The sequence below is a fragment of the Sturnus vulgaris genome, chromosome 15 (assembly GCF_052056855.1).
Source record: "Sturnus vulgaris isolate bStuVul1 chromosome 15, bStuVul1.hap1, whole genome shotgun sequence".
NCBI classification, from domain to species: Eukaryota; Metazoa; Chordata; class Aves; order Passeriformes; family Sturnidae; genus Sturnus; species Sturnus vulgaris.
The window spans coordinates 13,507,895-13,521,518 of NC_142257.1; the positions used below are offsets into that span (position 1 = coordinate 13,507,895).

General features: G+C 37.2%; 1 protein-coding gene across 2 annotated transcripts in view; it reads left to right on the plus strand.

Moving 5' to 3' along the window:
* Positions 1 to 417: 417 nt before the first annotated feature.
* GABRG2 (gamma-aminobutyric acid type A receptor subunit gamma2) overlaps positions 418 to 13,624 on the plus strand; it is a 65,255-nt gene continuing 52,048 nt past the window's right edge. For both annotated transcript variants that reach the window (XM_088173824.1, XM_014877337.2), the window contains exon 1: positions 418 to 1,246. In XM_088173824.1, coding sequence (XP_088029950.1) covers positions 1,140 to 1,246 — 107 coding nt within the window. In that variant the 5' untranslated portion in view covers positions 418 to 1,139. The remainder of the gene's footprint in view (positions 1,247 to 13,624) is intronic.

Here is a 13,624-nt window from a genome sequence, read left to right on the forward strand (position 1 = left end):
TTGTAGTCCAAGTACCTATTTTAGACTGAATTGCTCTTACTTTAGGAAATCATGAGATTCCCTGGATTTTTTACTCCACTAGTTGTTACTAAATTGCATTTTTGGACAATGGAAATTGGGATTCTGGTTCCAAAATTTGGCAGTGTTCATATTTCATAGTCCTCTAGTGTTTCCCCTCTGGCCAGGAAGTGTTTCTTGTGTCTGTGTAGCCTCATTTTATTAGGGGGAGGGGAGATAAAAACCTTGCACATTCTCCCTAATCCTATCACACACTAAATCACCTCATTCATACTGACTCCACCAATGCTGCTTTCCCCATTTCCCGAGTTACTTAGCAACAACCCTCCCTCCCTTTTCCATTCTCCCATCCCACCTTTCATTTTTTTCCCCCTTTGCAATCACGATTTCCACACTGTTTAGAAAAATGAGGATGCTCAGCAGCATAGCGCAAGCTTTTCCTTCCAATCTCCTTTTTTATGCCTGCCAAATCCTTCTCAGCTCCAAAATGAAAATCCAGGCTGCCTGCATATGTGTAATCAGAGGTTAAAAAGCACCCTGGCTGACACCACGCATGTGTTAATCTGTGCTGCAGTAGAGTGCATCATTTCCACTTTGACCTCAGTTAATCTGCATTCACGCAGAATCTCCATTGCTTTATTCTTTCTTTTTTTTCTTTTTTTCTTCCCCCCCCCCCCCCATTTACTCTTTGTTGCTTTATTTTTGTTTGGATTTTGCTGCATGTGTGTCAGCAGTTTCGTAAGTGTGTATGTGCTCCTTTCCTTGACTGTTTTTATTCTGTGAGTGTCTGTGATTTTCGCTTTTTGTTTGGGTTTCATTTTTTTTCCTTTTCTCCCAATTATATTATTCCTCTAGATTTGGAAGCTGCTGCCTGCTGCCTGGGCTGACGTTTTCTGATTATATCTGCAAAGGGCTTGTGCAGATCTAATTTCTCTCCCCCTGCATATTAATTCCTGCAGCTGGGCGCAATGCCTCATCCCACTGACGGGACCTGGTAGGGAGGAGGGAGAACTACTACCAAAAAAAAAAAAAAAAAAAATAAGGAAGGGGACGGATCCATCTGCAACCGAGAGGAAAGGGGGAAAAAAGCTGGGGTGGGGGGTGGGGGGGCTGGAATAGAGATGATTCCTCCAAATCCAACAATCCTGGGGAGCACTGCATTCTTGAATCCTGCATTTTCTCTCAAAATGATGGTGTGGGCACTTCTCTTCCTCTCTCTCATCCAGTGGTAAGATGTTCTTTCTGATTCTGTTTGGGAGGGTGGGGGGAGAGGGAGGGCTGGGGGGTGAAGAATCTCCAAATTTGCTGAGCTGTCGTGAGAATGCCAGAGGTTTAGATAGTGGCATTGCATTCATCTACGCCTAGTAGCTGAGATCTTAGAATGTTTTATTTCTCCTACAATTATTGTCGCTCTGACATGGACAGGGAGGGTGAGCAGCGCGTGTGTGATGGTGGTACATGCCGGGGTGTTCATAGAATTTGGAGCCATATTAATGAAGCCTTTTATTTCTGAATTAATTTCTTGCTCCGGTGCATGGAGTTATACGGCAGCTGTGTTTTGTGGCAGAATGTCCGCTCAATCCTGCTTGTTTTCCCGGAGCGAGCAGCCCCATCATGGCTGTGCGGGGCTGCGCGGCGGCGAGCGCGGGCAGGGCTGAGCACCAAGGACAGGGATGCGGGTCCTGCCCAGCTACCCCGGCTCCGTGCAGCTCCCCGGGGGCCCTCACATCCCCCCGTGTCCCTCACAGCCCCCGGACCCGCACATCCCTCCCGTGCTGGCAGCCGCGGCTCTCCAGGGGCTGCGATAGTTTTCGGGTTCACATGAGCTGAATGTTTCCAACAGCATTTCCCCTCACGCCCGACGCGTTCTGCTGGCAGACACCCGGCGTGTGCTGCATATGTGCATCATGCACCGAAATGGAAAGGGGTAAAAATCCCAACAGCACAGGAAACATGAGTTCATATGTGGATGAGCAGAAAGTGGAGGGCGGGAGAATTGCTGCAGCGCCAGGCTTTGTGCTGGAGCAGACATTCCTGCAAAAATGTGTAGACTGTGCATTTAACAAATTAGATGAGAAGGTATCTCTGCACGGCAAAGTGTGTGGCCTTTCAACTGGCAATAGACTGCTCCCCACAGCTGCATAAGACATGTTGTCACTAATACCTTCGAGAAGTTAGTGCCCACTCTCTTTGCTACTACTAATGCTGGATTCACACAGGCTCCTCAAATTTACCTTCTTTCTCCTTCCTTCCTTTTACCTCGACACTACCATACCAACAAGTGGGTTCTTTCTGGGTTTTTTTTGTTGTTTGTTTCGTTGGTTTTTTTAATTTTTGTTTTTATTTAAGAAAAATCGGACTTTATACCTGCAATTATAGGATCTTAGTTCTAAGCCAAATAAAAGGCCAAAATGATTGGCTGGGGAAAAGAAAAATTGCTAGGTTTTCAAGTAACTTTTTTCACACAAAAAGAACATTATAAAGAATTCCTCTGAGAAGAAACTAAAAATGGTTGAAAATTGAGTTGAAAATGAGATAAAACTCTATGAGCCTATCATGAGGGTACTTTGATGTTCAGAGTAAGACAGGTGTGAGGTATTTTTGACCTTTATAGAATCAGTTATGGTTACTATCTGAATGCAGAAATAGAAAATTCAATTTTTACAGGATTTTATGACACGGGCTTTCATATTATTTTGACATAAAACTTCCACTAAAATAATCCCAGATACTTATTTTAGCACACTTACTTCTTTTCACTCATCTTTCAGAAAAGCATCGCCTGAGAGGAATTTTGCCAAATTTTTTTCATAAGCTTTAAAAGAAACTCTTCATAATACAACTTAAGATTTTTGTCAGAAAAAAAGTCCTATATTCTGTTCACAACTATCTGAAAGCCAAGATGGTTTTCTCTGACAGCTTCCTGACCTCATAATTTTAAAGACTAAATCATAGACTGAGAAATAATAGCCACAAGTAAAGGGAAAATTATTCTTGGTACTTTACAGAAACATTTTAAATGAGTCAATATGCATATATGATTTTAATTCTAACAATCAGGACATTTTCCTTCCTCTCATTTTGGAAGAAGCCTTGTTATTAGTTTTAGAAACTCAAGGACCAAGACAGAGTTATAAAAGTTAAACTTACATACCATTTATTTATAGCCAAGATGAAAAGTTCCCTCTGTTATAAACTCATCAAACACTTCAGAAGGAGGGTAATATTATTGTATTGTGTGTCAATTTTCTTGGACACTAAAATTCTGAAGGACCAACTGAACACTAACAAAGGTGCTCTATGTTAAACATCTGAATAAATGTGTTGCTATCAATCAGAATACACACAGAAGTTTAAGTATCTGAATCAAAGTAAATATTAGAATCAGAATCTGATCAAAGTAAATATTAATGTTACTGTGCAAAAGTTGAATTTTATTAATATAAAAAAAACTATATAGAGAAATTGTTGCAAAATCATTAATATTTATAAGATTGAAGCAAGAAGAGGAAAGTTAAGACACCACTCAGGCATTAATGGAAGTAGCTAAAATTCTACCATTGACTTCAGTAAATCATGAATGAATTCAGAAAAAATGTCATTTTATAACACTGAGGTATTTTACCTTTACAGAATTTCTATCAGTTTTATTAAATGCAGAAAACACATCCTTACAACTGGGCATGCTAGAGTTTTAGGAAGTGCCTTCTTCCAGTTGGTTTCTCAGCATTCATAACTAGATTTCAAACTTCTTGCATAAAGTTCCCTCCTCATCTTGCCCCTTAGATTAGTGTAACAGCAGTGTGCAGTCCATCACATGGACTTGGAGCTGTGTTCAGGGAAAATTAGTCAGAACAAGCTCCCAATTTCTGAAAATTGTACATTAAAAATCTTCGGATCAAGAGACAATTTAAAATTATTTTTAAAAAATATATTTGTACACATGATGTGGCTTAATTGGAACTAATTATTTGATTGTCCTTATTGAACATATAACATGTATTTAAAATAGTACATGTAATAGAACTCAACAGTAAAGTTTCAAAATTACTTAAAGCTGTACTCTGCACACTATTTATATATGGGGTTTAACAGTTATTTTTGCAGAGCTTTAACAAATTGCCAGCAAAAGCTACATAATACAGTGAAAATTAATGTTCAGATGGGAAATGTGAGTCTTCTTTTTTCACTTGTTTGTGCCCAAGTAGTTTCACAGAAAATTTTTTATGCTCAGCTACATGCCTAAAATTGAAGACTGTCAGGACTGATCAAAAAGACCCCATAAATAAAGCAATCATTTTAGCATCAAAATAGTCTAGTGCCTAAGTGAGTACATGTCTTTATATTGGTAAATTACTGAACATGGGTGTAAATAAGATTATTTTGCTCTTGTAAATGATGCAATATAAAAACAAGGATGAAAATAATATCCTTCAGATGGACAGTCACTTAGAATTACCGTAAAACTTGTTCATATCAGTTTGGTGTTAATCCTGCAGCTATAGTAATTCATACACTTCCAATGCTTTCACACAGTGTATAACACTAACACTAAGCCAGAGGTCCCATTACTGGAATAGGTAGTTGCTCAGCAAGAGACAATTCCTCATCTCACAAGGATTGGTCTCCTTTAAAGAAGATGATATAATAGATGTGGATCTAAGTGCTATTAAAAGATGACTTTACCCTTATCTATGATACCATGAAACTGAATATTTTATATACTCCAATGTTTGTATCAGCAGAGCTAAAGCTGTGTAGACACAGGACCTGCACTGCTTGAGCATGTCAGGGGAACAAGTTCTGCCTATGTGTTTTTCATAGCCATGCTGCATTCCTGACTGCTATGAGCTGTAATGCTGGCACATAAACTTAGAACAACTATTACTGTCATAAAAAGAGTACCAAAACTAATGACCTAAAGTAGATTTGAAAATTAGGTTAAATTCTATTATTAATAACATGATGAGGCAAAAAAAGACTACAATCACTGTTTCCCCACTTGAAAATATATGATTTAGGACTATGGATGCAATGCTTTAACTAACTGTAGTGATTAAACCACCTAAACATAACCTGCATGCCAAAACTCCTGTGTTCCAAAATATTCCAATGAGTATGGAAAGCAATGTTAGATGTCTTTCAGAAAGTTTGAATCTTTGAAAATACAAGAAGTGAAAGCTGGTAATAAAAAACTATAGAAACTAACTAAAGTAAAAATATATTAGGAAATTAATCTGCTCTTTTAATATAATATTTTCCATATTATTCGTATTATATGTCTTTTTCATGACCATCCAAATCACGCTTTAAGGTCCTTAGGGTTTAAAATGTTCATGACTAATGGTAATCTGGAAAAGGTATCTTGTTGTTTTGGATTGTGTTTGCATTGTTCATTTATGCTGCATTGGCTCTATTGACATACGTCACTAAATTCTGTAACAGTTGCACAAAAATTTAAAAGGGAAGAATAGGAGTGACTGGCTGAAACAGAAAGAAACAAGTATCTTGTCAAGGGGAAGTCTTTCCAAGTTTCAGTCCTAGTACAATTAAACTCCTATATGCTTAATGACGACCACTTTCTCCAATAAAGAATTGAATTGTGAATTGAATAATGAATTATTAAATTACTAGATAAAGCATTAGACATAGGTGACAAGTAACAGATGCACATACTTACGGGATGGTTGTTTTTTTACAGTACCGTGTAGACATACATTCAAGTAAGCTCTAAAGCAGAGACAGTTTTAAGGTCAATACCTCTGCCTGGAACTGTTCTGCAGAGAGAGATGCACTGCCTCATTTGAAGCTGGCTCAGTACCCTTTAGCCTTCCCCTTGTTACAGTGAACATCAGCTACTCCAGCTGTAAACATTATATGTATTCCTACATATATATTCCTACATTCTATTAGGGTGATCATTTGATTGCTTATTTTTTAGCATTCATCAGGATAACTGGAGTGTATTGAGGTTCTCTGTTGGTGCAGTCTGAACTGAAGCTTTGCAAACCATTGTATCTGCAGCCCCACTCACAGAAAACTTTAATGGAGAAAAAGAGGTTGCTTGTGTGAAACTGGCAGTGACTTGTAAAAGACTGCAAGTGAAGGACAAAGTGGAAGCTGGGGGCTTGACTAATGTGAATTCAAGCTCAGAAAATCACAGAATCACTGAAACATTATGGTTGTAAAGGACCTCTGGTGATCATCCAGTCCAACCCCCTTCCAAGGCAGGGTCACCTGGAGCAGGTGACACAGGAACATGTCCAGGTGGGTTTGGGATGTCTCCAGAGAGGGAGACTTCAGGAACCTCGCTGGTAAGCTGTTCCAGGGCTCTCCCACCCTTAACATAAAGAAGTTCTTGTGCATGTTGAGGTGGAACTTCTTGTGTTTCTGTTCACGGCCATAACTCCTGGGCACCACTGAAAAGAGACTGGACACCTAAATACAAAGATTAAGAAAACGCCCCCAAAACCTTATACAGGATGTCACAGCTGAAGAGGGTTTTTTTCATTGTCATGCTCCATACCCTATTTAGTGTTGTATTTTTTTGAAACAGATTTCTATTGCAATATAATTTTTTTTAACATGAATAAGATATAATTGTCCATTTTCCCAGTTTTGCCTACTAAGAAGCCAATATCCTATCCAACACCCAATGCTGAAAATCTCAGCAGTTCTGGGAATCTTCTGACATGACAGGCCACTTTTTATCCTTTCAGTAATCCCTGTTCCACTGAAGTCAGTCCACTGCTGAAGGAAAAGCCAGGGCATACTCAGTATAGATCCTTACAGGTAGTTTTGTGCTCATCTAAGAACTGGGAAATCACCCAAAGTTAAATTATAACTCAGTAAAGATCTTCAAAAAGTGTTTCCTACACTGCATAATGCTTTTGCAGAAAGCTCTCAGTCTACATTCCAGCTAACTGATTTACAGTATCTCTAAGTATTTTTTCTTTCATTTCTTCTTTTTTATTCTGTACAGATGATCAGCTAAAACTTTATACTCCAGTTCAGCCCACAGACTCTAATGTAAATTGATCTTAAGTAGCACATAAGTCCTTTCCTGGCCCTCTGGACAAAAAGAAATTTCTCCATTATAGAAAATGAGCTGTTTTCTGTGAATGAAAGTTCTGAACAAGCACCAGGGAGGTTTTTAGACAATATAGGAGAAAGAGATGTATTCATTTTCATTTTAAAAAATGGACATCCAGATAATTTCACTGGAAGCAGATATAAATTTTCTGGGCTCAAAGCACGAAGCTGTTTACTTAGAACAAGATATGTTCCTTATGCAATAATTAAAAAGACTGCAGAAAGTACAAGGAAAGAACCATACATTCCAGAAAAAAAGAGCCCATCACTATAGTCAGGTAACTATAACTATTATTTAGTAAGGAAGATCCTGTCTCATAGAATGGGACTAAAACTGATTGAGCACCAATGAAATTAGGGACTACAACTACCCCTAGGGAAAATATCCAATACAGAAAAAGTAGGGTAAAGAGATAGTTTAGGTGATGGAGAGATGAAAAAGGAACAGAAAAGTGTCCGTTCTAGATATACTGATCTTTTTAGAATCAGTTTGGTGAGTGACTTCTGATGACTTTAAACTTAGCATTCACTGCATGCTTCCTTGTAATAATGGATTATAGCCTAAATTGTCATGATGATGTAAAAAGCAGAGCGTGAGAGTCTGAATTCACCTAGAGTGTATACTCATGGAGGTGTAATGTTTTCATAGGCATTTTATTTAGGTGAGCACTTGCCTCAGAAGAGCTCTAGGTGAAGTAAGTAGGGGTTTTGCTGTTTGAATTGGGTCTGGTTTCCTATTTTAATGCCCAGAAGCAGCCTGCTTATTTGATTCTTCCAATTAAGAAGAAATGTAGCTTTGCATTAACCTAAAAAGTGAAGAAAACAGCAAAACAGAAAATAATATTACTTGTTTTTAACTTTTTCTTATGAAGTGGTTAGAATCTAATTTATATCAGAATGTGTAACCATCTCCTTGAATGTGGGAAATTTACAAAAGGACTATATTTTTTTTCGTCCATATGAAAAAAGAGTGGGTAGAGGGAGATACATATATTCACAAGTTCCAACACCTGCCAACTGCCTCAGACAAATTGAGGTAAAAGAGGGGTGATGGTAGTAGGTTGAAGAACGCTATTGAGAGAATAGTGAGGATTACATCTAGTGTGACTCTGGGGTATTTGTATAGTTGTGACAGAAAATTAATATGTGAGTCTTGTCAGATTGAATATTGGGTATTCAGTCTGAGACACAGTGATATCCTCTTATTTATATAACAGTAATATTTTTAACACAACACTGCTGTCAAAAAAGGAGGCTTTAATGCTGATGAAAACCACCAGTGACTGCGTAAGAAGAGAAATGTAACAAATATGAAGGTATTCCCATGTAAATGACTACTTCAGCTGCATAATCTTTTTTCATGTGATGTCCTAAGCAACAGGGAAATAGTTGACTACAGCAGCTTTACTTGTTCTCTCTTATATAAAGGGCATAGAGCATGCAACCATATTATCCCTGGCCGAAAACTTATGAAAATGTTTTTTCTTTTTAATAAGTGAGGTGATGCAGAGCCAAATATTTATATAGATTCAAAGAGAAGAAAAATATTTTAAAATCAAGTAAACTCAGTGATAGCATTTCATTATAGGAAATCTCTAGCTGTATATTTCTGGAAGAAGAGAGATTTTATCAGGGATATTTCTGTCCTTATCTTTTGCTCTTATCCTCTGCTATTGGCAGCTTCCAGATGCAAAGTACCACCAATTTGACCCAGAGTAATGACTATGTTATGGTTACTGCAAAGTGATAGCAGGCAATAGAAATTCAGTAAATCATACAAGAACCTTAGTGCAACAGATCACCACTAATAAAGAAAATAACTATTGTTTAAAACAGATTTTCATATCTTGAGGATCAGTTCTATTTTTTTCAGATCTAGTGGAAGGACATTTTCACACATATTCAGTAAAGAAAACCACAATGTGTAGGCCTAGCTGTGAAATCTGACCATTGTGTATGAAACTAAATATTAGTGTTGCAAGATAGAACTTAATCTGTTTGCAGACAGCCAGCAAAACATTAACATTATGGTAAAAAACCATAACATTATGGTAAAAAAACATTTTTACCATACCTAAACCATCATACACAAATTATTATCAGAAATAAAAGGTCAATATATGTAAAAAAGCTATTTAAAATAAATGAAAGATAATAATGATCTTTTGGGCAGAATGGAATAAGAAGTTATTTACTTTTTATGCTTGCATTAACTCTTTCCAAATGATGCAGGTAGTTATGTATGAAATTGTATTTTTTGCTGAGTGTCATCTTGGACTTTAATATGAACCCTTGAGATTAAAGGCTACCTTTCTTTCTGAGCTATTTATCTTCGTCAACTTTTTGAATGCTCTATGTTCCGCTGAAAAATACTTCTGGTTCTATACATTGATGAGAAATGCTTAAGGGGTATCTCATACATAGCCATAATAATCTTCTGCCAGAATTCCTCCCCCCAACAAAGAAGTGGATGATATGAGAAAATGAGGATTTTCCTTCACTAGTGACTCAATGTAATATTGTGTAACACAAATAGCATGTTCTGGTCATATGAAGCTTTTGTTAATCTGCAGCAAGATATCTTCAGATTCAAATAGAACTCTGCCTGCTGCAACAGATTGAGGATTATCCACTAAATTCCACTTTCATTTAATTCCCTTAGATTATTTTTCAAGAGAGAGTAAAAGAGATAGCAGGAGAAAGAAGGAGAAAGAGAACCATTAAGAGCAATTAATCAGATAATGCTAGAAAGCCTTACTAAACTAATCAATGTATTAGTCAATATGTTAAGTGATGCACTTCTGGGACCTACTGAACCATGCATATATTTGCTAAAGGTGGAGAAGCGTGTCATCAAAGCAGAATGAGATGCGCCCATGATAATCAGACACAATGATCAGTTATCTCCTGGACATTTTGTGTACATCCATGGAAGGATAGTAGAGTTTGTACTCTGCTTCTCCTCTTCAAAAACTGAAGACACAAAAGACTTCACACTACAAATTAACACTAAAAGGGCTTAAATCAAGTGCACAGCAGATACTGAAGCAGGCAAGAGAAAACAGTTTAGCAAGGAGTTTACAACAGCTTTTCCCCTCTGCTACCCCGGTCATTGCCTCTACCCTGAGAGCCATTCTTCCAAAATTTAAGCTTTTGAACTGACTTTCTGTTCAGAAAAAGAATCACCTGACCCTCCAAAAATCAACAACATAATTCTATATGTAAATCATTAGCTCATTCTTATTTTTGGGAATGGACAATATTTTCAAGACAACTGTGATACCATGGCCCAAAAAGATAAAACAAAGGAAAGGCAAACAAGCACACAAATGTCAGTGAATGAAGAATGCCACAAAATAATTGATATATAATTAAAATTACAGTCAGCTTGACCTTCTTAGATGAATTACTGATAGCCCTTAGAGTTACTTAATTCAAGGAGTAAGCACTTCAGCTATGAGTCCAGGAAGGCTGTACCCTTGCTATGAATAAGAGGCAGCACTGAATGTGGTCTGGAAGCGAATTATGAAGACTGGAATTATACATTATTAACATAGTGACAAGAAGCCTTTCTATGCTATAGAAAACAAGTGAAGGGATTGGGAAGATGAGTTATTATGTTCAAATTAAGAAAGATGAGAAATGCAAGGAACCATTTGCATGAAGTGAAGACAACCTGGGTATATGTTTTGGGAGTCAGAGACCAGAGACATTCTGCACCTGAAGAAGAACACAAGTGAGAAAGTTGGTCGTGGCTTCAGAAAGAAGATGGGGTGTGTGACCCTTGTAATAATATTTACACTGCCAAGAACTGTCTTAGTAGCTGAATTTGAATAATGAAAAGACACATTTTGGCTTCTTTATATGTAACTTAAAGGATGCATTCTGCTCCTCTGCCCTGTTAGGCCTCAAACGTGTTTGAGTATTAAAATTTTGTTTCGTAATGGAGTAAAGAAGTCACTATTTTCTGGGAAGGTGAGAATTTGGAAGAGGGGAAGGTTACCAGCAGTGAAATACTTGGAGGTCCTTAGAATGCAATTACAAATATTGTTACTGTTTTACTGAAGCCAGATAATTAACCAGTATCACAGACCACGTTGTATTGAATAAACATATTGGATATTTGTAAGCTCTTTGGGGCAAAATCAACAATACATTAACAATGTCTTTTCTCATTTTATTTCCTGTTTTCTAAAGGAAATGTTAAAAAACCTCACTAAGCTGATTTAAAGACTTATAGCATGCACTTTAAATTACTTAAAACCTTAATAAAGTTCTAATGTAGCACATGAGATTAAAGTCATGACAAATCCTTTGGGCCAAATTAATAAATTCCTTGTCCAGCACTACTAACAAGGCTCCAAAAATCGTATTTAAGAATCAATAGTGAACAACATGAAAATACTCTTCTCTGCACTGGTTATTGTGATCCAGATCCACAGCTCTGCCTCCTTGATGTCAAAAGGTTACAAATCTAAGGTACTGCTATTTTGTCCAAGTGAGGATGGTGTATCTTTCCTCTCAGCACATGCCACCAGCACCTCCAGGGAGAGTTCATTGCTCTGAAATTAAATTAAGCAATTCCAAATTACCTGCTATTAATATTCAACCACTTTCAACCACTAGTTTTACCCATTTAATGCATTTTAACCACTTAATAGACAACGACTTTTAACTCTGGTATACCTCTTGATAAGGATTATTTCTATAATGAGTTCTAAAATTTACTATTCTGTCATCTAGGGAATATATGTGTGAATACAAGCCATATATAGATTTGATATTTAAAGGGAATAGGAATAATTTTAGCCTTACTGATTTCGAAGAGTGGATTTTATTTAAGGCTTTGAAATAAAATTAATCTTTGGCCAGAAACCAAGAAATTCAGCTCTTATGCTAACTTTGAAAAAGTTCTGAATGAAGGCTCTTGGAGAATACTAGAAGGGAAAATTGTTACCAGCTTTAATTATGCAATTTGTTAAGGAAGGCAAAAAAAAATAGAGAAAAGATACTATATTTGTGAAATAAATTCTTCTATTACTATCCTCAAGGCTCTGTCTTCATCTCTCCATAGTAGATAAGCACAGATGTGAGTAAATTCAATGCAGCATATATTCAGACTAAAAAAATGAGAAACATTTGTTATCTGCAATCATTACTTGGATATGTAATGAGCTCCTCAATAAAATAGTTATGAAAGAATTTAATGAAAAACCTAGAAGCTTAATAGTCAAATGGCCTCCAATCATAAATAACGCATATTTTAAATAGGACCTTTCATTTTAGTTAACGAGCAACAGTTCCAAATGGTATGTAAACAATGTGTTTCTTTAACAAAAATGTCATGTCTGCAAAGACACCTTGGAAAACAGGCTGAGGCAGCTAAGCTGGGCTTCGGTTTTGCAAAGTTTTAAGCATTCAAGCCTTTATCCAGGAAAATACTTTCATTTGTGTTTAAATGTTTACCAACATGGTTTTCTGCACAAGGATCAAAATACTGAGCAGCTGGCACTATGGAAAGCATAATCCTGGAAAATCTGACAGATATAAGATAAAAAATGCAACATTTGCCAGCAAATGTATTCCATTTATGTCCTCTCTTCTAAATTATTTCTTTGGTAATCTGTCCTGGAAAACTGTAGAGCTTAGAATAGCACCTGTTTTTTATTAAACAAATTATACTGAGGTGTGTTTGCCAAATTCCCCAGGATCTCAGGGGGATAAATTGTAAACAAAGTTTTACTTCAGTAGCTTCCAGTGGAATTTCTTCTTATCAATACCCTGTCAGTTATTCTGCATAAGTCTGTAGCTCATAAAAAGCTGCTGGATCTGTAGCAAGGGAAAACTGAAGATGGATTTATCCATGTGGTCGGTATGCCATGATTAGTAAAACGTTTTCATCCTTAGCTTCTGCTCATCTCCCATTAATTTTAGGGGTTTGAAGGTGCCCATTCTCACCTGATAGTCCCATTGACATCTGCTGAAGTCATGAAAAGACTTGTTTTTAAAGAGTTCCTGAATATGTAGTTTGGGTAAGATCCATAAAGGAGCAACAAAATCTCTGAAGCTTCATGGTGCCTCCTCTGTATTATAGAAAATGGGGTCTGAAACTGTCTGCATTTTGCCAATGAGCCTCTTCTAAGTTGCCATAATGCTTTGTACACCTACCCTAAATTCCTTTGTAGGCCTTGCTTCAACACTCACAACAAATGCAATCTCCATAAATGACACCACAGGTAGCTGGTGCTTACATGTCTTCCAAGGAGACCCCACAGCTGGCCATGGATTAATCCAAGATGACTTAGTAATGCCAGATGGAAATATCTGCCTATCCCTGCTTGGTCTTATATTGATTCACCTTTAAGGCTCCTTGCTGTTGTGCCATAGTGGGTGCTTTTCAGAGTTCTGATGGAGCCAAGGAAACCTGATGAGGAACTGGACATTGTGGCCTGAATATATGGACAATTAGGTTTTCCACCGAAACAGTCTCTGCAGCACATTTAGTGGATCCTTT